Source organism: Dendropsophus ebraccatus, chromosome 5 (assembly GCF_027789765.1).
Source record: "Dendropsophus ebraccatus isolate aDenEbr1 chromosome 5, aDenEbr1.pat, whole genome shotgun sequence".
NCBI classification, from domain to species: Eukaryota; Metazoa; Chordata; class Amphibia; order Anura; family Hylidae; genus Dendropsophus; species Dendropsophus ebraccatus.
The window spans coordinates 65,414,216-65,439,704 of record NC_091458.1 but is presented as its reverse complement, the minus strand read 5'-3'; the positions used below and the strand labels follow the sequence as shown (position 1 = coordinate 65,439,704).

The window sequence follows — 25,489 nt, the reverse complement described above, 5'->3', positions numbered from 1 at the left end:
TACTTCCGGCATGGGGGCACTTGTTATAGACGCAACCTGCGCCGGAAGTACTTCCCCGACACACACTGACCTCATTGATACTTGTGCTGCCGAAGACGGGACAGACCGGGGGAGCCGCGCATTAGCCGGGGAGCCCGTCCCAGCCTCCCTCTTGTGACCGCAAGCAGGATTTCGTTTGCAGTCACAAGAGGGAGGCTGGGACGGGCCCCCCCTTGGTGACCTCCGCGACCACGGTAGCTACGCCGTTGGTTTGGGCATCAGGACAGATCGACTGCTCCAGTTGCTCTGACTCAGGGAAGGGTCCAGAAAAGAGTTCCTGGGAGCATGGTGGTGGATCTGAATCCCTTGTTTCCTTGGAGGGGCCAGGCTGTGGGGAAGGAGGCTGAGCTAATGGAGCAAGGGTTCCACTCCCTTGGGTAGCGTGGGTGGACTGCGTGGAAGACTGGGTGGTGGATAAAGTACTGGACACATTATCCGCTATCCACGTGATCACCTGTTCACACTGCTGCGGTTTCAATAGCGGTCTACCTTGAGACCCTGTAAGTTGGGCAAAGAAGCTAGGGAGTGGATGTCTGCGGTGTGCCACTGCTACCTCCTCAACAGGTGCTGCTGTGTCACCCTGCCCTGAACCACGGCCTCCTGGGGTTCACCATGTTATGAACACTGCACAGTATGGAACTTAGATAGGCCTTGCATATGAAATACAGAAATCAGGAAAAATACTTGTGCTCCCACAAGTTTTGGGGGGGCTGTACAGTACAATCTGGTATAATCAGTACAATGAGCAGTGAAGTTTTATAAAGGTGTACTACAAATCCCAGTAATACAGTGTAGTACCTGACAACTCGCTCCCCCGTCGTGTCTCTCTCCTCCTGCAGTCTTGTCTGGCTGTCGGCTGGCACGCGGCTCCCCCGGTCTGTCCCGTCCCCGGCAGCACAAGCATCAGTGAGGTCAGTGTGCGCGCTGGGGATGTTACTTCCGGCATGGGGGCACTTGTTATAGACGCAACCTGCGCCGGAAGTACTTCCCCGACACACACTGACCTCATTGATACTTGTGCTGCCGAAGACGGGACAGACCGGGGGAGCCGCGCATTAGCCGGGGAGCCCGTCCCAGCCTCCCTCTTGTGACCGCAAGCAGGATTTCGTTTGCAGTCACAAGAGGGAGGCTGGGACGGGCCCCCCCTTGGTGACCTCCGCGACCACGGTAGCTACGCCGTTGGTTTGGGCATCAGGACAGATCGACTGCTCCAGTTGCTCTGACTCAGGGAAGGGTCCAGAAAAGAGTTCCTGGGAGCATGGTGGTGGATCTGAATCCCTTGTTTCCTTGGAGGGGCCAGGCTGTGGGGAAGGAGGCTGAGCTAATGGAGCAAGGGTTCCACTCCCTTGGGTAGCGTGGGTGGACTGCGTGGAAGACTGGGTGGTGGATAAAGTACTGGACACATTATCCGCTATCCACGTGATCACCTGTTCACACTGCTGCGGTTTCAATAGCGGTCTACCTTGAGACCCTGTAAGTTGGGCAAAGAAGCTAGGGAGTGGATGTCTGCGGTGTGCCACTGCTACCTCCTCAACAGGTGCTGCTGTGTCACCCTGCCCTGAAACACGGCCTCCTGGGGTTCACCATGTTATGAACACTGCACAGTATGGAACTTAGATAGGCCTTGCATATGAAATACAGAAATCAGGAAAAATACTTGTGCTCCCACAAGTTTTGGGGGGGCTGTACAGTACAATCTGGTATAATCAGTACAATGAGCAGTGAAGTTTTATAAAGGTGTACTACAAATCCCAGTAATACAGTGTAGTACCCACTAGTTTAGGGGGGCTGTACGGTACTATCTGGTAGTGGCTGGACCTAGATACATGCTGTGATACCCCCGTCCAATGAGCAGTGAAGTTTTAAAGGTGTACTACAAATCCCAGCAATCCAATGTAGTACAGCAGGACCACCAGCCCCAAAATAAAAAAAGAGTACACTGAGCACTTCTTAGGGGTCTGTATGCAACACCTAATGTCCCCTTTCTGCCAGCAGCCGATCACCACAGTGTGCTGCTGAAATCGTGGTGGCAGCACTGCAACTCCTAGCCAGCAGTCTGTAGTAATAGTATTAAAAAACGATTTGAAGCCCTGAAAGGGCTGTTTGTTTATATTGCTAGTATATACCCTGCCTACTGGAGCGCTAAATCCTACACTGACACTCTCCCTGACCAGCAGCAGCTCTGTCCTTAATCTCTCACAGCATGCGTCTGAAGCGAGCACTGCTGGCTGCACGTTTTATATGGCAGGGTCATCTGATCTGGCCAACCAATCGCTGCTATCGACATGTATGGGTCCCACATCATGGCAGGATGTACCAAAGAGTCTCCTGCATGTTTATTGGCTTAGAAATAGCACCCAAACTTACAGGAAACGGATGATGAGATATTCTCGAGAACATGCTCGCTCATCACTACTTGTTAGTTGTTTTATGTCACGGGGAAGTTAATATTTCCCTGGAAAACCTCTGTGATTTCTCCTAAGTGCTACAGGGCTATTAAACAGATGTGTCCAGTCCACATCTGCTTTACAACATACTAGTGTAAATAAGCCCACCCCCAGCCCAGCTTAACAAACGAGAATAAAAATTGTGAATATTTTGACGACATTTAGATATGATTAATATAACAATTAGGTTTTAATGAGAAGTCCATGTTATACTTTATTAGACATCAGAAGGTGTACTAATAAATCTCAGTTGGTGGTAAAATTATTATTAGAATTACAACCAATTTTATAATTTTAGTCTGATTCACCCATATTGAATTGTGATTTGTCTGGTCAACATTCTTTATCTGCTGGTTTGGGTGCAAAGAGACGCAGCCAGTAGTCAGAGAACACAGTAGGGAGGTAAGATACAGGAATGCAGAGGAGCTTGGAGTCCAGGCCAGGAGAATATCTTGTCCATGGGTATACAGCAGTCAGGGCATGCTCCATAGAGTTTGGAACTAAAAACGTCTTGGGATTTGCAGTTCCTAGTAAAGCCTTCAGATATTTCACATCTGTAGATAAAGGAGTGAAAATGTTTTGATATATAAAAAAAATAATATATATATATATTATATATAATTATTTTTTAATGAATTCAGATAACCACATTTATTTTCCAAAACCTCTAAGAATACATACCCACTACATTTTCCAGGACCTGCAAATGGAGACTATTTATGTGCAGCTACTGTTGAAAGACATGCACAACCTCTGCAGGTCCTCGTGAGCAGCAAGGCTACTAGTTCTGTGAAACCCAAATGCTCTGCATTTGACTCCCGGTAGCTGGAAAAGTTGGATGCAGCCCTAGGGAGTCGTGGAAAACAGGGATACAGCCATGCTAGGTAACTGTCAGGATTGTGCTGAAACCTGGTGTGAACTGAACCTGCTTTTGCTTCTGTGTGCCACACCCGCTTGCTTCTCTGCTACCTGGCAATGCGGGAGTTAATCTGATTTCCTAGGAGACTTGATCTTTCCAGCTGAGTAGGTCTTTAGACTGACAGGAATCTCTGCCTATCTGGAACCTGGATATCTGAGCGCCGGTCCAATGGGGGATTCGGACTGGGCTCTGGTTCAGTATAAATAGGAAGCTAAGACAGAGTTCCAGTGCTGGTTATTAGCTTAAAGGGGTTGTCCGGCGATAAAAAATTATTCACAGAATAACACACATTACAAAGTTATACAACTTTGTAATGTATGTTATGTCTGTGAATGGCCCCTTTCCCCGTGTTTCCCCCCACCCACGCTAGACCCGGAAGTGTGGTGCATTATACTCACCGCATCTCGTGTCGTCCACGGTCTCTGATCCTCAGCAGTGACGTCTTCTTCGGGAGACCGGCGGATCTTCCCGAGTGCTGGCCGCCCTCTGCAGCGTCATCCGAAGCTCAGCCGCGATTGGCTGAGCATAACTGTGCTCAGCCAATCGCGGCTGAGCAGCTGATGACGTGGCCGCGTCATCAGCCGCTCAGCCGGGATTGGCTGAGCACAGTTATGCTCAGCCAATCGCGGCTGAGCTTCGGATGATGCTGCAGAGGGCGGCCGGCACTCGGGAAGATCCGCCGGCCTCCCGAAGAAGACGTCACTGCTGAGGATCGAAGACCGTGGTCGGCACGTGACAGGTAATGTATAGCGCACCACACTTCCGGGTACACGGGTGGGGGTGGTGGGACACGGGGAAGGGGGCCATTCACAGACATAACATACATTACAAAGTTGTATAACTTATTGTAATGTGTGTTATTCTGTGAATAATTTTTTATCGCCGGACAACCCCTTTAATACCCTGATCCCAGCTTCCCTTGTCTTCTCCTGCGATCCCCACTCCTAATCCCTCTGTTTTGCTCGACTTGATCCCTGACCTCCTGCCTGACTTTTTGACTACCCGTTTGCTTGCTGATTTTGTACTGCATTGCCTGTTTGGATTTTGGACCCGGCTTGTTTGACCATTCTTTTGTGTTGTTTGTTCGTTTTGTTCCGTGTGCATGTATTTAGCGCAGGGAACGTCAACGTGGTTGTCCACGGCCGTCTAGGGCCGACTGAGGCAAGTAGGCAGGTGACAGTGGGTGGGTTCAGATCTAGGGCCCACTGTCTCTTGTCTTGTCTACGCCTGCCAGTCCTGACAGTAACTGTATGGGGTCTGTATACATTTGTTTATGATATGTATTTATTTAGGGGTATAGGTGTGGGGTCTGAATGTTTTTATTCCCTTTATTTTCTTTTAGTTTTTATTTAATGTATTTGATTAAACTACCTGGAGTGGTGGTTTTTCCTCTCGGGTAGCTACAGCGGGAGCTCTTGTGATTGGTGCATTAGCTTATTCTGACCACAACATAAAAAGGAGTATGAGTCAGAGTAAGGCCATAAGGACCTTTTACATTGACAGATATGGGGCTGTGCAAGGACGCAAGCAAGTTGTTGGTCATCAAGGTCGGGGCTTGTTTGCAGTGTCTTTAGAAGGCACAATGAACTGAGCGGCTGGGCCTCACGAACAATCACTGAATTATTTGTACTGCCATTTAAATGTATTGCTATCAGCCACACATCTCCTGTTTATACAGGGAGATGTGTAGCCGATAGCAATATATTTTGCCGCCGTACCAAAAATGTGATCACCCGAGGATCAGGAATTTTGCCATTTACTAAAGGGGGAGATCGTCAGTCTTTGTTTAGGGGGCAAAGTCTAGGAACAGTTTTTAGTAAGTCAGGTCTGGAATTTGTAAAAGTCATCAAGGTAGTTTTTATTTAGATGAAGTAGTAAAGGAAATGAATGCTAAGAGTTACAGAAGATGTTGCCTGTAAGTTACTGCATTTTGGGAAAAGCTGTCAGTTCTCCTGAACTTTTTTTCTTTTTAGCAAACAGGTATTTTACAAAAAATATAGATTGCCTCTATGTAGCGCAGGGCATCATTTAATATTAACACAAATGCATTGTTAAATATAGACATGTTATGGTAGGGTGATGTTGTGGCACTGGTTGGGGGCTAACATAGGGGAAGAGCTCATGGCCTATGGTAAACCTAATCGACCGCTGGTTGCATACCTATGTAGCAGCCTGTGCCAGGCATCAATGGCATGTTGGATGGTTATTCAATGTTTATGAAACATAGAACATAGAAATGGGCGGTGAGGCCCAAGGTATTAAAAAAAAAAAAAAAAACAACTAAGGATTTGAAACACATGGAGCAGTATCTATACGCATTAACTTACATTGGTCATAGTATTGCTGGCCATAGCTATCTTTAACTCCGGTCGGGAGATTTTCCCAGATACGTTTTAAGTTGTTTTCATGAACATCAACTGAGATTAAAGGTGTCTGGAAACAGCCAGGTTCTATGATGGAGACTTTTACTCCAAAGTCTCGTACTTCCCTCCTGTAGATAAAAAAACAGTATTGGTGCAGTTAGGTTTACCAGTATCTATTTTCTAATGAGCTATTAAAACATATAAACCATCTGCCTAATATTGTGTGAGTCTCTCTTGTGCTACCAAAACATATCTTACACTTTAAGGCACAGAATGTACAAGACCTCTTAAGGAGTCATGTAGTACCTAGAACCAAGACGATGGCCAGTTGGGTCTTTAGGTATCAGACTTGTTTTACTGCAGAGTGTAGACCCTCTGGAGAAAGCATACTGCCTCAGCTTCCGTCCACATAGTACAGGTTATCTAAACCACATAGTACAAGCTAAGCCCCTCCCTCACTTCCTATGTTCTGCCCTGGTCTATCTGCCGCTAGAGGTGATTTTGTCATGACAGGCAGTAGACAACAGTTTGCAGGGAAATAAGACTCTGGTCAAGACTTCAGGTTTTTTTATGGGGTTAGGAGTCATTTTAGTAAGTACAATTATTTGCATTTATCAATATATTTTTTATCCAAATAGCACAAAAAATATTTCCTTTCCCAGAGGAATTTTCAGCTGAAATATGATTATGAATATAGATCTGCAGCTTCTCCATGACTTTTACCTATTGGAGATACTACTAATATTGTTTTGCTACTTGCTACCACACTCCCCCCCCCCCCAACCACCCACTAAAGACACAAAAAGTGCACAAAAATCGGTGCCTTTCCCCTGACATATGCCAGGTGCATTTTTTTTTTATATAAATTTCCACCTTTATCTACACCATAACTACTCCATAGCGCTCTGGTATCTAAAATATATTTTCACTGGATTTTCATTGGATTTTTATTCTAATGTCTGTGTCTCTTTGGTGTTATCATGTGAACATAGGATATGAACTGTAGGGCATGGCTGGAGCCCGTCCTAACAAGACTTATTGGGGATAGTTTATATTTTATTAGGCTTCCCTTAGACACAAATTCTTCACGTTTTTTTTTTTTTTTTTAGCAGAAAATAACACTCAAAAAAATGGCAGCATTTAGCCGTCTCTATGAGCTATTCAAATAATTGGCCGTTATGGGACTAGTATAGTAAAAGGTCTTGATCTTAGATAGTATAAAGAAAAGTTTGTTAACTTCCATAATTTATAATAACTTCCATAATTCCACATCTATTTATCCTGCATATTGAATGACTAAAACACACACACACACACACACAGAATTCCCTTTTATAAACAAAATGTTACCAATGAAAGCTACAATATAGGTCCTATTACACTAAACGATTATCGGCCATATCTGGCTGATATCGGGCGTTACGGCGGATAATCAACTGGTGTGATAGAAGACAGCGATCAGTCGACATAAACGATGTTGGCTCATCGTTGCTGTCGTTTGTCTTTCAACATGTTTAAAGACAAACAACCAGGAAAGCAACGTTCTGCTGCTGTAGCTGCATGGAATAGGAGCGATCACCCAGGCAGCTCCCCGCGGCGCCCAGCTCTCACCCGCTCGCTGTTGACGTGTGTAATAGTGGCGGCAGCGAGGAGGGAATGAGGAGCAAACGAGCGCTGACAGTGCTTCTTGCTTAAGTCTTTGAATATATAAAAATAATATTGAATACCAATGCATTATATAACCATATGGATTCATTAACAGCAAGGAGTTTTGAAAAACTGGACATAAAATGTAGTAGCAACTATTTTCAGTAGTATTTAGCTGTGTCAATTGTACCAGTATTATGAATTGTTTTTAGCATTTTACAAAAACTCACCTTAAACTATCGGAGAAAGTCTCCACACCAGACTTGGACATACAATAACCTCCACCAAGAGCTGCCAGTCTTCCTAAACCACTAGATACATTAACGATACGTCCTCGGGCTTTTCTAATAAGAGGCAGTAGATGTAGGGTCATGTCTACCATGCCAACCAAATTTACGTTGAGGTCCTTTAAGAAATCTTCTTTTTTGTGCCATTCATTTGGACCAATGCAATTGAAAGTCCCAGCATTATTAACCAAGCCCCAGAGTCCTGCAATATATCAAGAAGAAAAGAAAGCTGAAAAATCATACCTTAATGGGCAACATATACAGTGGTCTCTCAACATACAATATTAATTGGTTCCAGGACGACCATTGTATGTTGAAACCATTGTATGTTGAGACCAAAATTCAATGGAAAAGTGGTAATTGGTTCTGAATCCCCCAAATGTCCTGCAGAGCCTGACTGTCTGTAGCATTGTATGTTTAATCTGGTCTCAAGTTACGATAGTCAAGAAAGGACCATTGTATGTTGAAAATATTGTATGTTGAGGCCATTGTAAGTTGAGGGATCATTGTACTTTCTCTTTACTCTTAAAGGGACATTCCCATCTCTGACTATACTTGTAGGACACGTCAAGTTAAATATTTTTGCTAATACATTAATTTAGCAAACTTATCTCCTTCTCCTGATATGGCGCTCTTTCCCTCCCATTGTTGACAGCTTGTTGTCCAAGTTACGGACCATCACTCTAAAAGCAGTGGTCTGATATAAACAGTATATAGGTATAGTATGTATATCTATCTATCTTATATGGTATATAGTATATCACTATACATTTACATTATAGCTATGTATACACACACCAGCCAGACCACTGCTTTTAGAGCAGAGTGGTGGTACGAACCCTAGACAATGAGCTGTTCACAAAATGAAGTAAAGACTAGGCATATCATGAGAAGGAGGCAATTTTGCTAAATGAATGTGTTTACAAAAAAAATGTTCTCTTGGACATTTAAGAATTTCTGATTTTTTTTTTCTTATTTAAATATGTATGATAAAATAATCTACATAAACTAAAGGCCCTATTACAGGAAACGATTATTGGCCGTTCAGGCAGATAATCTCTTTGTGTAATCGGGCATACTGTATATAATTGTAGGCTCTCAAGAAGCTAGGCCGCGTACTGTGTATATAAAGATTTAATAAGTACAGTTACTTTGTATCAGTGATAGGTCATAGCTGCCATTAAATGGCAGTCATCCACTAAATTTTAACAGTGTGTTTACATAGCCTTTCTGTGTTTTCAATCCACTCCTGGTTTTGGTTGCAAAATACTGAGCAAAAATTATTATTTTTTGCTGGAGTTGCCCTTCAAAGTGACACTATACCCCCCCCCCCCTTTTTGCATTATGACTCCTCTACACAGGTGTAAAGGGTAAAGTTTGCAGTTTTCATACCTTATTTTTATCATACGTCTAGTAAAAAGGGATCTTTTATAATCTGCGGATTGTGCTACCTGGGCGCCCCGCCCACAATGTCACAGTAGACCCTGCCCCTCTGTGACATTATAGTCATCTAGGTCACGCCTCCTCAATGGCCATTGGACCAGGCCAGCCTAAAGGTCTAGGCTGTGCCGCAATGACATCATAAAGGCATGGGGCCTATGAATGTGATGTGGGCGGGGCTAAGTGGCGCTGTTACCATGAATCCTCGCCCAGGTAGCACAATCTGCAGATGATAAAAGATCACTTTTTACTGGAAAAAGCACCATGATGTATGATATAAAATAAGGTATGAAAACTGCTAAATTTACCCCTTAGGTAAGGATTATGAAACAGTGACTACTAATGGACTATGCAAGACCCCTTTTGGACTGATCAGTATTCAACATCCACTATGTAAAATGGTGCCCTAGTACCCAGTTATATTGTACAGAGCTTCAATAATTCAATAATATGACTGATGCCAGTTATAAACAATAGTGTTTGTAGCCGTCAACGGCTAGAGAGCCATGTGTAGAAGGCCAGTCAGGTACAGTATGTGTTTGCCAATCTGCTCCTTTATAATATAATATGAGTAAAGTTCTGAGACAGTCATCTGTATATATACATATATATTAGGGATGAGCGAACTTTTGAAAACGAACCTTGCTCTAACGGCTGAATAATTGCAACTACAATAGTGGGAGTGTGATAGGCTATAGTTTCGTTTAGTTGCAGTTGCTATTACAATGAAAAAAGTGGGAAAAACAATTTCCAAAAATAATGAGAAAAATAATAATAATAGGAATAAAATTAATAAAATATAGTGAATAAAAGTGCCAAAATAGTGAAAAAAAATATTGGAAAAAAAGTTTACAAGGAGGATGCGGCAGCACTTGATTGCACCCAGGCCAGTATTGTTGAGAAGAGACAAGTTGAGCAGCAGCAGGAGGAGGCAGCAGTTGATTGATTCCAGTCCAGTATTATTGAGGAGAGGCTACTTGAGGAGGAGGCAGCAGTTGATCGATTACAGGCCAGTATAATTAAAAACAGACTACTAGTGATCAGGGGCGGATTAACTTTACCATAGGCCCTGGGCTGTTCACCAAACCTGGGCCCCCCCACCCCACTGTAACTATGGAAGCACTAGCCTGGCGTTCATAGTACAGGATAGATAATGTCATGATGACCTGATTTGTGCAAAATTTCCATAAAAAAACTGTGATTTTTTGCAAATCATGGCAGAAGTGTAGCCAGGAGACAGTACACCATTGAAAGTATAAATCTTTTTGGGTGGTCATGGGCCCCCCAGGAGCTCAGGGCCCCGGGCTGCCGCCCAAAACGCCCCTATTATAATCCACTATTGCTAGTGATGATTATATTTCTATTTTTGTTCCTCGGCCTACAAAGTTCTGAGAAACTAAATCTACTTACTCCTACAAAGCAGGTTCACTGGCCATGATACAATTGCATCTAGGGGGTCACGTGATTGTTTTGAGAAACAAAATAACATCGTTGTATCGTTTTTTGTTCCTGTGTGTATATGCCAAGGTTATTTCGCCATTTTCTGTATTTTCACATCTGAAGAGTGAAAGCAATTCACTCAATTAGCTTATTTAGAACTGTGAAGGCAAATCGATGGAGGCAGATATGGTTATCGATAAATCACTCATCGACGTTTATGGACTAATCTTACAAGTAAGTATTTGATAACGCCTTGCCATTAATTAGTTATAATTAATGTTGACATAGGTGGAGTTCTAACAGCTTACCGCTTTTTGGCTTATCATTGTGAGTCTGAGAAGCAATGTGTGTGACAGTCACTTGATGTATTTTTTAGAGTTAGTGTCAAAATTAAATGTACAGGTCTGGTCTTCGAATATATCAGATATCTGTTCTCAATAATGCTTACATTCTGTCCCGGTACTTTACATTGCTTCATTTTATATATGTGTTGTTAAAGGCTCTTTCCTTCCTAATTTATCAATTACAAGTTAGTCATGAATGATTTTTATTTATGACGAAGCTAAATGTTTATTAGGGATTTTTGCCCCCACCTATTGCCCTCTGTGACTACTTTGGTCACCATACACTGCTGATAGTAGTTCACGTCCCTATGAATGTGTGTAATTCCTATGGCTTGCCCATAAGGGTTAGCTCTAAATCGCACTATACATTTATATTTGTTAGGGTACAAACACACACACGTATACGCAGCAGATACGCAGCAGATTTGGTGGTGCAGATTTGATGCTGTGTTCAGTTAATTAGATCTAATCTGCTGCGTATTTGTTGCGTATTTGCTGCGTATCGCAGCAGTAAATAGGCTGCGTATACGGTGTGTGTGTGTGTACCCTTAGGCTATGTGTCTGTGTGAAACATAATGCAATGTATTTCCAATTGTAGCCAATGTGCCGCTAATTATGTTTGATTCGCTATGTTTGTGTAATATCTCTTCCAGGAATTTTCTTTGATTGATCACATGTTGCTGAGAAACGAGGGTGTGACTTATGCCCCTATTCCACTGGTCGTCAGAGGAGCAAACGAGCGCTGAGAGCGTTCCCTGCTCGCTGCCGCCGCTATTCAATGTGGCTTCAGCGAGCGGGTGAGTGCGGGAGGGGGCGGCGGGGAGCTGCGGGGGGGCTGCCCGGGGGATCGCTAGATTGTCCGGGCAGCCCATAGGATATAGCAGCATCTGCTGCCGACGCTCCTATTCAACGGAGCGATGGCAGCAGATCGCTGCTATATCAGTCACTTGTTTTTCAACATGTTGAAAAACAAGCGACTGCAACGATCAGCCGACATGAACGATGTCAGCTGATTGTTGCACTCTATTCCACGGGACGACTATCGTCCGTAGCGGCCGATATCGGCCGAATACGAACGATTATCGTTCCGTGGAATAGGGCCTTTATGGTATGTGTTAGCGAGCTGCCCGTGCAGCTAACTCACTCCCCCCTCCCCTATCCCCCCTCCGGATTGTGGTGTCGAATTCACTATTACTTTATGTTTTAAATATTTGAGGCTTACACTATGACCACATGATGGGAGTAGTTGTGTACTGTGTATATGATATGGGCCGGCAGCAGACATCATGAAGGGAGAGGGAGGAGGGACGTAGTTAGCAGCACGGGAAGCTCCATAACCCACCTACATAAGTGACTTCATATTTAGTCAGCAACATTGCCTCTAACAAGGAAAAAGCCTCGACTAGCTATTATTACCTTACCAAGCGAGCATTGTTTGCAAGAGGTTTATATTATTTATTTATCTTTTTATTAAGGTCCATGCTCGGCCACTGCTATGGGACGGCCCTGCGCCTGGGTACACAAGCCGGCTAAGGCGGAGTGCCGCATGGAGGGAGGTTGCCCGGATTGTGTACCCAGATTGGGACAAGCATAGTAGATTACAGAAGTTGATCATTGGTAAGTTATTTACCCACTATGTCAAACAAGAAACTCTACTGTTATGGTCACCTGACGCTCATATATTACTAATGTCTGTACGTTTTTTGCTTTCAGCCAAACATGTGGAGACCAGGTGGTCCAGTGTGAGGGACAGATTCATCAGGGAGCGACGGCAGCTGATGAGGCATGGGGCTCTTTGCGTTTTGCCCCAATGCTGCGTTTCATTTTGAATGCCAGCAGACGGCGCCAGTAAGTGTGTGTCTCAATTGCATCTGTCCATGCTAGGATCAGATGATGTCAGTATTAGTTCAGTCTGTTATGTGTGCAGACATATAGACATGTGTTACGTAGACAGAGATTATATACATCGAGCTTCCTGCAGGGGGACCTATATATTTCTGGAACTGGATAATAATACAGTTACTAACAATAATGCTCCCCCTGCTGTACACTCAATATTCTTTATAAATGCAGCATGCCCTAACTGGATACTAAAAATTGTTTAATAAGTCGATGATGTAAGACCTAACTGGAGTTCGATTTAGCTACAAAGCACGGACAGGATAAATGGCGACAAATGTGCCTCAATGATTACATATGACCTAACAATGTCCCACTCATTTCTCAAGTGAGATTTTTAGGGAGCCAAGGGCTAATTAGCGCAAGATGTGAGAATAAATTACTATTTCTTTGCAGACATATTATTTTCCCTGAGCATCATTTTTGGGGAGCAGTGTGTGAATGTTGATGAATAGTCTAGATTATGCGCAAAGGTAAGGCTAACACAAGGGGCGTAAATAGAAATGGCTGCCCCCCCCCCCCCGACTGACCACTAAACGGTCAAGTGAAGTCATAACTACATAACTGCTAGCTCTGGTCCGGAGTGCTTGCAGTTAAAGGGACATTTGCAAAACCCAGGAGACCAGCAGGGCCACCCGGTGCTGCAAATGATGACGGCTCAGGGGGCCCAGTGTATTGCAGGAGCAAGCCATGGGGCCCCCTGATGCGGTGGGCCCCATAGCAGCCGCTATGGCTGCTATAGTGGTAGTTACGCCCCTGGCTGACACATTGGACATACTGGATAAAAAAGGACACAAAAAGCCTAAGTAAAATCCTGCATTGGATGCATATTGGTTCATGAGAATTGTTACAATGTTGCTAACATGTTTGTAATAACAGATTTTTGTCCACTGTTCATTTGTCAGCAGAGATGAAGAAGCTCAACAAACAGCAGAGGCCTCATCGGATGAAGAGAATAAAGAGCCTCATCTGACGGAGGCACGCACCATGACTCCACCACCAAGAGGCCAAGAGGGCCCTGTTGAGCCTGGCCAGGGAGGCGAACATCTGGCTTGACGTTAAAGAATAAATTGTGGGCGTCCTGCCTGCACTCCCTCTTATACTAAGGTTGTTGTTGGCATAAATGATTGTGATTAGTGGTCACACAGCCTCTGCCCCCCCCCCCCTCAACCACTATCCTGTGCTTTATACTATTTCGAGCATGTAATAAAGATATTTTCTGATATATCAGTGTTTGACTATTTTCTGGATATCACAAGTTTTTTACTTCCTATCTCTGCCTATCTCTCCCTCTCTCTACCTCCCTGTAAATATCTACTTGTTTGCCTATCTATCTATGTGCTTTCCCTCCCTAACTAGCACAGAGCTCCTCTCTCTCTGCAGTCTAGACACACAGTGAGAGAGAGCATGGACGCTCAGGCACTTCCTGTTCCTGTAGTGACGTCACACACCTTGATATTCACATAATAACAGGATAAAAGGGATTATAGGAGTAATAATTCCTTATATCCTCTTCCATTCTGTGAAAACAATACAGTTTTGCGACTCCGTTGCGGTTTTAACGAACTTCGCCACAAACTTTTTGAAAGTTCGGTTCGGTACCGAACCGAACTTTTTGCAAAGTTCGTAAGGAATCTGGTTCGTACCGGTTCGGTTCGCTCATCCCTAAGATACATATATATATATATATATATATATATATATATATATATATATATATATATATAATTTCTTCTTCAGATACAGTACTTTGTCCTTCTATGTGCTGTTTCTGGTATTGCAGTTCAGATCCATTTTGCTGAATGGGGATGAGCTAAAGTACCAGATCTTTCAAATGGACAGGTGTAGCACTGTTTCTGGAAGAAGAAGAAGCAGCACCTTTATTCTAGTCCTGGACAACCTATTCTGTGCATCATATTACAATAATTACAGAAAGCATGCAAATTATGTAGGTATAAAAAACAAATGATCACCTGAATCTCCAACTATAGATGACACACTCTCGGCAGCAGAGCTTACACTTTTGCTGTTAGTAACATCCAATATCATTGTTTGCAGTCTACTAGAGGTCTCTTTCTTTAGGTCCTTCGCCCCATGATCGGTCAGACAAGCAGCCAGAACCTTCATCCCACGTTTGTCCAGTTGCTTGGCCAGCAGGTTTCCAAATCCAGTGTCACACCCAGTGATAAAGACATATTTGCCTGTAAGATTTTCCAGGATCAGACTTTGTCTGTACCATCTGTACAAGAACATCAGGGCAAATACCACCAGCAGAAGGAGAAGCCACATGATGAGTTATAGTCTTATCCTGTAATAGAATTGCAGAATACTATTGTAATATACTATTGAAACATAGTGATTGTGATCCTGTAAAGACAACTATGTAATATATATAATATAAACACCACAATTACAGATTTATGGTCAAATCACACCTCCAAATAATAGAATTTAAAGTTATCAAAAATTCACAAATATGAAAAGATAGTACAGATCACAGCACAAAAAAGGAGTCCCTACACAGGCAGACAAATACAAAAGTCCCTAGGCAGACAAATACAAAAGTTATAGGGACATTTTGCACAGTACCTAATAATACGTTTATATGTACCATCCAGCGGTCTTGTCCTTCACAGCTGTGAGGTTCCTTCTCTTCTCCTGATAACATACCATCTTTTCTCTGGACCCTCTATATACACACTGTAGCCATTGACTATAATGTGTTCTATCCTGATTGGTCGTGCCATAGGACAATTGTGTAGTTTCTGCTGGTATGTGTATGTGACCAGTTATTTATGGTTGTCCCCAAGCTACTTCCAATACTTGTGATCTGGGTCCTTTATACAAAGGATCTGGTTTTGTGAGTGATAATGATCAGCTGTGTGTGTATACCTGACACACCCAACACCATACCTTGGATACGCAGTCACTTCCATAGTTATGTGTGCTGTTTCTATGATACATATATGTTCAGTACCCACTGCAATAGACAAATTCCCATACACATATTATAGTGATGGTTTACATATATCTATATACATTAACTGTGCAAAATTTAATAATATTACTGTTAAAGCCATTGTTAGAAGACTCCGGCAAATTAACAACCCACACAGGTAATTCCTGTCTAACATTACTTTTGGGGCAAATTCTGTACATGAAAGGTCACAGAAAAGGTGTGGTGCACATGGAGGAGCCAAGCCAGTATCATCCAGGTGGGGATGGAAATTTGACCATTGATACCTGCACCTTTATTTAACCCCTTCATGACCGGGCTGATTTTCGTTTTTGCACCTTTGTTTTTTCCTCCTTGTGTTTAAAAGGCCATAGCACTTCTTTTTTTGCCACCTACAGACCCCCATGAGCCCTTATTTTTTGTGCCACTAATTGTACTTTGCAATGGCAGACTTAATTTTTTCATAAAATATGCTATGAAACTGGGAAAAAATTATTTGCGCAGTAAAATTAAAAATAAAATGGATTTTTTTTTTTCATTTGTATCTGTGTGTTTACACCATTTACCCTATGGTAAAACTAACATGTTATCAATGTTCTTCAATTCGGTACAATTACAACGATAGTCAACTTGTATAACTTTTATTTTATTTAATGGCTTTTAAAAAATTAAAACCTTTTTAAAATACTAAATGTTGCTCTATTACCATGCTTATAACGTTTTTATTTGTTGATGTATGGGGCTGTGAAAGGTCTAATTTTTTGCACCATGATCTGTACTTTCTATCAGTACCTTGCTTGCGTTTATGAGACTTTTTATCATTTTTTATTAAAATTCTTTTGGATTTGATGTGACAAAGCAATTTTGCACTTTTTGTGCTTACATCATTTACCGTGCGAGATCTGGAATGTGATAATTTAATAGTTCGGGCAATTACCCACATGGTAATTAGAATTCCCACTGGGGGACTTCTATATACACAGCACTGATCTCTCATAGATCAGTGCTGTATTACTCTGATCTGCTGCAGAGCAGATCTGTCAATTACTGAGACCTGGTAAGTTGAATGAGGCCTGGTAAGTTGAATGCATCGCCCCCCATCATCACATCGTGTGTGTGTGTGTGGGGGGGGGGCAATCTACCCACTAGACCACCACGGATGGGGGACAATAGGTAGGACAATAGCAATAGGACCACGCCCGCTAACTGCAGCGGTCCTCAGCTACTAATAGCAGCCGGGATTGCGGAGGTTCAGAGTGGGATTGTCGCATGGCCCCCTCTGAACTCCCTTACGCCACTCAGGATGTACAGTTATGTTCTGGGTCGTGAAGGGGTTAAATATATGTTTTTATTTTTATAAAAGGTAAAGAATGTGCGGTAACACCATTAGTACTCATCCAGTACCCACACAATAGAGGATAAGTGAATGATCACAGGTGAAATCTAAATTGCTGCTGCTTCCACAGAAATTAACAAAACTGCAGTACACGGAGTAAAGTGACGGAGTAGCAGAGCTGAGTTGGGGGGAAAAGTGTAGCAGAGCTGAGTTGGCGGTGATGGTGTAGCAGAGCTGAGTTGGGGATGACGGTGTAGCAGAGCTGAGTTGGGGATGACGGTGTAGCAGAGCTGAGTTGGCGGTGACGGTGTACCAGAGCTGAGTTGGGGGTGACGGTATAGCAGAGCTGAGTTGGGGAGGACGGTGTAGCAGAGCTGAGTTAGGGGGACGGTGTAGCAGAACTGAGATGGCACTGACGGAGTAGCAGAGCTGAGTTGGGGGAAAGGTGTAGCAGAGCTGAGTTGGCGGTGACGGTGTAGCAGAGCTGAGTTGGCAGTGACGGTGTAGCAGAGCTGAGTTGGAGATGACGGTGTAGCAGAGCTGAGTTGGCGGTGACGGTGTAGCAGAGCTGAGTTGGGGGTGACGGTGTAGCAGAGCTGAGTTGGCGGTGACGGTGTAGCAGAGATGAGTTGGGGATGACAATGTAGCAGAGCTGAATTGGCGGTGAAAGTGTAGCAAAGCTGAATTGGCAGTGACGGTGTAGCAAAGCTGAGTTGGCGATGACGGGGTAGCAGAGCTGAGTTGGCTGTGACGGTGTAGCAGAGCTGAGTTGGCGGTGACGGTGTAGCAGAGCTTAGTTGGTGGTGACGGTGTAGCAGAGCTGAGTTGGGGATGACGGTGTAGCAGAGCTGAGTTGGGGGTGACGCTGTAGAAGAGCTGAGTTGGGGGGGACGGTGTAGCAGAGCTGAGTTGGGGATGACCTTGTAGCAGTGCTGAATTGGCGGTGACGGTGTAGTAGAGCTAAGTTGGTGGTGACGGTGTAGCAGAGCTGAGTTGGCGGTAATGGTGTAGCAGAGTTGAGTTGGGGGTGACGGTATAGCAGAGCTGAGTTGGGGAGGACGGTGTAGCAGAGCTGAGTTGGGGGGACGGTGCAGCAGAGCTAAGATGGCACTGACCGAGTAGCAGAGCTGAGTTGGGGTAAAGGTGTAGCAGGGCTGAGTTGGCGGTGACGGTGTAGCAGAGTTGAGTTGGCGGTGACGGTGTAGCAGAGCTGAGTTGGCGGTGATAGTGTAGTAGAGCTGAGTTGGCAGTGATGGTGTAGCAGAGCTGAGTTGGGAATGACTGTGTAGCAGAGCTGAGATTTTGGGTGACGGTGTAGCAGAGCTGAGTTGGGGTGACGGTGTAGCAGAGTTGAGTTGGCGGTGACGGTGTAGCAGAGCTGAGTTGGAGATGACAATGTAGCAGAGCTGAATTGGCGTTGAAGGTGTAGCAGAGCTGAGTTGGCGTTGACGGTTTAGCAGAGCTGAGTTGGCGGTGACGGGGTAGCAGAGCTGAGTTGGCGGTGACGGTGTAGCAGAGCTGAGTTGGCGGTGACGGTGTAGCAGAGCTGAGTTAACGGTGACGGTGTAGCAGAGCTGAGTTGGGGATGACGGTGTAGCAGAGCTGAGTTGTGGTGACGGTATAGCAGAGCTGAGTTGGGGGGGACGGTGTAGCAGAGCTGAGTTGGGGATGACCTTGTAGCAGAGCTGAATTGACGGTGACGGTGTAGCAGAGCTGAGTTGGCGGTTACGGTGTAGCAGAGCTGAGTTGGCGGTGACGGTGTAGCAGAGCTGAGTTGGCGGTAACGGTGTAGCAGAGCTGAGTTGGGGATGATGGTGTAGCAGAGCTGAGTTGGCGGTGACGGTGTAACAGAGCTGAGTTGGGGATGACGGTGTAGCAGAGCTGAGTTGGGGGTGACGGTGTAGCAAAGCTGAGTTGGGGGTGACGGTGTAGCAAAGCTGAGTTGGGGGATGACGGTGTAGCAGAGCTGAGTTGGCGGTGACGTTGTAGCAGAGCTGAGTTGGCAGTGACGGTGTAGCAGAGCAGAGTTTGGGGGGACGGTGTAGCAGAGCTGAGTTGGAGGGGACGGTGTAGCAGAGCTGAGTTGGCGGTGACGGTGTAGCAGAGCTGAATTGAGGATGACGGTGTAGCAGAGCTGAGTTGGCGGTGACGGTGTAGCAAAGCTGAGTTCGGGGGGACGGTGTAGCAAAGCTGAGTTGGGGATGACAGTCTAGCAGAGCTGAGTTGGCGGTGACGGTGTAGCAGAGCTGAGTTGGGGGTGACGGTGTAGCAGAGCTGAGTTGGGGGTGACGGTGTAGTAGAGCTGAGTTGGCGGTGACGGTGTAGCAGAGCTGAGTTGGCGGTGACGGTGTAGCAGAGCTGAGTTGGCGGTGACAGTGTAGCAGAGCTGAGCTGGGGGTGACGGTGTAGCAGAGCTGAGTTGGCGGTGACGGCGTAGCAGAGCTGAGTTGGCGGTGACGGTGTAGCAGAGCTGAGTTGGCAGTGACGGTGTAGCAGAGCTGAGTTGGGGGTAAGGTGTAGCAGAGCTGAGTTGGCGGTGACGGTGTAGCAGAGCGGAGTTGGAGATGACAATGTAGCAGAGCTGAGTTGGCGGTGACGGTGTAGCAAAGCTGAGTTGGGGATGACAGTGTAGCAGAGCTGAGTTGGCGGTGACGGTGTAGCAGAGCTGAGTTGGGGATGACGGTGTAGCAGAGCTGAGTTGGCAGTGACGGTGTAGCAGAGCTGAGTTAGGGATGACAGTGTATCAGAGCTGAGTTGGCGTTTACGGTGTAGCAGAGCTGAATTGGCGGTGGCGGTGTAGCAGAGCTGAATTGGGAATGACGGTGTAGCAGAGCTGAGTTGGCGGTGACGGTGTAGCAGAGCTGAGTTTTGGATGACGGTGTAGCAGAGCTGAGTTGGGGGGTGACGGTGTAGCAAAGCTGAGTTGGGGGGGACGGTGTAGCAAAGCTGAGTTGGGGATGACGGTGTAGCAGAGCTGAGTTGGCGGTGACGGTGTAGCAAAGCTGAGTTGGGGTTGACGGTGTAGTAGAGCTAAGTTGGAGGTGACGATGTAGCAGAGCTGAGTTTGGGGGGACGGTGTAGCAGAGCTGAGTTGGGGATGACGGTGTAGCAGAGCTGAGTTGGCGGTGACGGTGTAGCAGAGCTGAGTTGACGGTGACGGTGTAGCAGAGCTGAGTTGACGGTGACGGTGTAGCAGAGATGAGTTGGGGGTGATGGTGTAGGAGAGCTGAGTTGGGGGTAACGGTGTAGCAGAGCTGAGTTGGAGATGACGGTGTAGCAGAGCTGAGTTGGGGATGACGGTGTAGCAGAGCTGAGTTGGGGGTGACAGTGTAGCAAAGCTGAGTTGGGGGGGACGGGGTAGCAAAGCTGAGTTGGGGATGACGGTGTAGCAGAGCTGAGTTGGCGGTGACGGTGTAGCAGAGCTGAGTTGGGGGTGACAGTGTAGGAGAGCTCAGTTGGAGATGACGGTGTAGCAGAGCTGACAGGGCACTGACCGAGTAGCAGAGCTGAGTTGGGAGGAAGGTGTAGTAGAGCTGAGTTGGGGGTGACTGTGTAGCAGAGCTGAGTTGGCGGTGACGGTGTAGCAGAGCTGAGTTGGCACTGACAGTGTAGCAGAGCTGAGTTGGGGGTGAGGGTATAGCAGAGCTGAGTTGGGGGGACGGTGTAGCAGAGCTGAGATGGCACTGACCGAGTAGCAGAGCTGAGATGGTGAGTGCTGCGGGTGAAGGTGGTGCCCCGTTGCTGATCACGAAGGGAGGGTGCCACTTGGTGATCGTGCGTTGGTGGGGTTGGAAGGTGATCGTGGGGTCGGGTGCCGCAGGTGATAGGGGGGGCTTGCTGCGGGCGATTTTGCGGGGGAGCTTGCCGCGGGGGGCAGGGGTGCCGCGGGTGAGTGCAGAGGCTATGCCGTGGGTGAGTGAGGGATGCCACTGGTGATGGGGGGGCGGTTGGTTGTGGGGCGCGGGGCTGTGTGCTGCGGGTGAGTGCTGGACGGTGCACCGGGAGGTGAGCTCTGGGCTGGGGGTGACCGGGTGGCTGCTGTTAGTTAGCTGCGCTGATCACTGTCTCCCTCTCTAACAGCAGCCACCCCATCAGTGTTCTCAGTCACTTCACTGTGCTGGGACTGAGGACACGTGGTGCCGACTCCGAGGGTGGGGGCCAGGAGCAGGGAGCGTGTCGGGTTGGACTGAGGTCTGATGATTCTATGCATTCCGTGGGGGTGAATGCAGCTGGATAATAGCAAAACTGTGCAGAATCTATAATAACTTTATATTGGAAAGATGGAAAGCTACGGGTGGGCAACGTATTAATGCAAAAATAATTTTGGGGGGAATACCCCTTTAACAAATAACCCCCATTCTTAGTAAAAACACAAGACAAAAGAGATGTTACACATAGCGGCACCGACCTGCAGCTGCCTCATATGTTCTGTGGCTGCAGATGGCAGCAAGTGACAAGTTCAGGTGCCGCCCCTGATTAGTGGCCACTCACCCCTCATATGTGGCGCTGTATTATAAATGTATGTGTGTGTAGGGCGGGCGCTGCTTAATGCTCATATGTGGCGCCATATTATATATGTAGGGAGGTCGCCCATCTATGCTCATATGCGGCACTGTATTACAAATGTATGTGTGTGTAGGGGGGGACACCTATCAACCCTCATATACGGTGCTATATTAGGGCTTGTATGTATTGTCATACCTCCTAACCGTCCCGGATCCAGCGGGATAGTCCCGATTTTGGGGTGATGTCCCGGAACGGCCCCCATGTGTCCCGCTGTCCCCCACCAAGGACCGGCGTTTGCACCGGCAGCTGCAGTTTCAGACAGCGGCCCTTACACTGTGAGCGCTCACAGCGACACCTACTGGCCGGGAGTATGCCCCCCCCCCCCCTGACACCGCACCCGACGCTGAGGAGGCCCAGGAGGTGATGCACAGGCTTCTGGTGCAGGCTTCCTCTTCTAGCCCTGCGGCGTCAGATGATGTGAGAAAGAGCACCGTAGAGCTGGAAGAGGAAGCCCATAGCTGCCAACAGGTATGACCCGGTAAGCCCCGCCCCCACTGCGGTAAGCCTCACCCCCGGCTAACTAACCAGCAGAGTACACAGCGCCAGAGGAGGAGAGACGCCATGGACAACAGGAAATATGGTAAGTATAATGGGTCAGTCTCCTACCATATTTCTAGTTGTCCATGGCGTCTCCCCTCCTCTGGCCCTGTGTGGGTCCCCTCTGCTGGTTAGTTAGCGCTGCGGTGGGCGCCGGGGGCGGGGCTTACCGGGTCATACTGTTTGCAACTATGGAAGCCTGCACCAGAAGCTCCACGAGATTGAGTACTAAGGGGCATACTAAGGGGGTACTAAGGGACATACTAAGAAGGTACTAAGGGACATACTAAGGGGGTACTAAGGGACATACTAAGAAGGTACTAAGGGGCATACTAAGGGGGTACTAAGGGGCATACTAAGAAGGTACTAAGGGACATACTAATGGGGGTACTAAGGGGCATACTAAGGGGGTACTAAGGCACATACTAAGAAGGTACTAAGGGACATACTAAGGGGGGTACTAAGGGACATACTAAGAAGGTACAAAGGGGCATACTAAGGTGGGTACTAAGGGGCATACTAAGAAGGTACTAAGGGGCATACTAAGAAGGTACTAAGGGGCAAACTAAGGGGGGTACTAAGGGGCAAACTAAGGGGGGTACTAAGGGACATGCTAAGGGGGGGTACTAAGAAGGTACTAAGAGGCATACTAAGGGGGTACTAAGGGACATACTAAGAAGGTACTAAGGGACATACTAACGAGCATTCTAAGAAGGTACTAAGGGGCATACTAAGGGGGTACTAAGGGACATACTAAGGGGGTACTAAGGGACATACTAAGAAGCTACTAAGGGGCATACTAAGGGGCATACTGAGAAGGTACTAAGGGGCATACTAAGAAGGTACTAAGGGGAATACTAAGGGGGGTACTAAGGGGCATACTAAGAAGGTACTAAGGGGCATACTAAGGGGGTACAAAGGGGCATACTAAGGGGGTAATAAGGGGCATACTAAGGGGGTACTAAGGGGCAAAATAAGAAGGTACTAAGGGGGTACTAAGGGAAATACTAAGAAGGTACTAAGGGGCATACTAAGGGCGTACTAAGGGGCAAAATAAGAAGGTACTAAGGGGCATACTAAGGGGGTACTAAGGGGCATACTAAGAAGGTACTAAGGGGCATACTAAGAAGGTACTAAGGGGCATACTAAGGGGGGGTACTTAGGAGCATACTAAGAAGGTACTAAGGGGCATACTAACGGGGGTACTAAGGGGCATACTAAGAAGGTACTAAGGGGCATACCAAGGGGGGTACTAAGGGGCATACTAAGAAGGTACTAATGGGCATACTAAGAGGGTACTAAGGGGCATACCAAGGGGGGTACTAAGGGGCATACTAAGGGGGTACTAAGGGACATACTAAGAAGGTACTAAGGGACATACTAAGGGGGGTACTAAGAAGGTACTAAGGGGCATACTAAGGGGGAACTAAGGGACATACTAAGGGGGTACTAAGAAGGTACTAAGGGGCATATTAAGGGGGCACTAAGGGGCATACTAAGAAGGTACTAAGGGGCATACTAAGGGACATACTAAGGGGGGTACTAAGGGGCAAACTAAGAAGGTACTAAGGGGCATATTAAGGGACATACTAAGGGGGGTACTAAGGGGCATACTAAGAAGGTACTAAGGGGCATACTAAGGGGGGTACTAAGGCGCATACTAAGAAGGTACTAAGGGGCATACTAAGGGGGTACTAAGGGACATTCTAAAGGGGTAATAAGGTGCATACTAAGGGGGTACTAAGGGGCAAAATAAGAAGGTACTAAGGGGCATACTAAGGGGGTACTAAGGGGCATACTAAGAAGGTACTAAGGGGCATACTAAGGGGGGGTACTAAAGGGCATACTAAGGGGGGGTACTAAGGGGCATACTAAGAAGGTACTAAGGGGCATACTAAGGGGGGTACTAAGGGGCATACTAAGAAGGTACTAAGGGGCATACCAAGGGGGGTACTAAGGGCGTACTAAGGGGCATACTAAGAAGGTACTAAGGGGCATACTAAGAGGGTACTAAGGGGGATACCAAGAGGGGTACTAAGGGGCATACTAAGGGGGTACTAAGGGACATACTAAGAAGGTACTAAGGGACATACTAAGGGGGGTACTAAGAAGGTACTAAGGGGCATACTAAGGGGGAACTAAGGGACATACTAAGGGGGTACTAAGAAGGTACTAAGGGGCATACTAAGGGGGCACTAAGGGGCAAACTAAGAAGGTACTAAGGGGCATACTAAGGGACATACTAAGAAGGGTACTAAGGGGCATACTAAGAAGGTACTAAGGGGCAAATTAAGAGACATACTAAGGGGGGTACTAAGGGGCATACTAAGAAGGTACTAAGGGGCATACTAAGGGGGGTACTAAGGGGCATACTAAGAAGGTACTATGGGGCATAGTAAGGGGGTACTAAGGGGCATACTAAGGGGGAAATAAGGGGCATACAAATGGGGTACTAAGGTGCAAAATAAAAAGGTACTAAGGGGCATACTAAGGGGCATACTAAGAAGGTAATAAGGGGCATACTAAGAAGGTACGAAGGGGCATACCAAGTGGGGTACTAAGAAGGTACTAAGGGGCATATTAAGGGGGTACTAAGGGGGGTACTAAGAAGGTACTAAGGGGCATACTAAGGGGGTACTAAGGGGCATACTAAGAAGGTACTAAGTGACATACTAAGGGGGTACTAAGGGACATATTAAGAAGGTACTAAGGGGCATACTAAGGGGGTACTAAGGGGCATACTAAGGGGGGTACTAAGGGGCATACTAAGAAAGTACTATGGGGCATACTAAGGGGGTACTAAGGGGCATACAAATGGGGTACTAAGGTGCAAAATAAGAAGGTACTAAGGGGCATACTAAGGGGCATACTTAGAAGGTAATAAGGGGCATACTAAGAAGGTACTAAGGGGCATACTAAGTGGGGTACTAAGAAGGTACTAAGGGGCATACTAAGGGGGTACTAAGGGGGGTACTAAGAAGGTACTAAGGGGCAAACTAAGGGGGTACTTAGGGGCATACTAAGAAGGTACTAAGGGACATACTAAGGGCGGTACTAAGGGGCATACTAAGGGAGTACTAAGGGGCATACTAAGGAGGTACTAAGGGGCATACTAAGAAGGTACTAAGGGGCATACTAAGGGGGTACTAAGGGGCATACTAAGGGGGTACTAAGGGACATACTAAGAAGGTACTAAGGGACATACTAAGGGGGTACTAAGGGGCATACTAAGGGGGTACTAAGGGGCATACTAAGGTGGGTACTAAGGG

The 25,489-nt window shown here is 46.3% G+C and overlaps 1 protein-coding gene across 2 annotated transcripts in view; it reads right to left on the bottom strand.

Annotated features, from left to right (window-relative positions):
- Window positions 1-2,692: 2,692 nt before the first annotated feature.
- Window positions 2,693-25,489, bottom strand: part of LOC138793626 (short-chain dehydrogenase/reductase family 9C member 7-like) — a 49,756-nt gene continuing 26,959 nt past the window's right edge. For both annotated transcript variants that reach the window (XM_069972281.1, XM_069972282.1), the window contains exons 2-5: window positions 14,799-15,133; window positions 7,646-7,904; window positions 5,733-5,896; window positions 2,693-3,040 (exon numbers count right to left, since the gene is read on the bottom strand). In XM_069972281.1, coding sequence (XP_069828382.1) covers window positions 2,820-3,040; window positions 5,733-5,896; window positions 7,646-7,904; window positions 14,799-15,114 — 960 coding nt within the window. In that variant the 5' untranslated portion in view covers window positions 15,115-15,133 and the 3' untranslated portion in view covers window positions 2,693-2,819. The remainder of the gene's footprint in view (window positions 3,041-5,732; window positions 5,897-7,645; window positions 7,905-14,798; window positions 15,134-25,489) is intronic.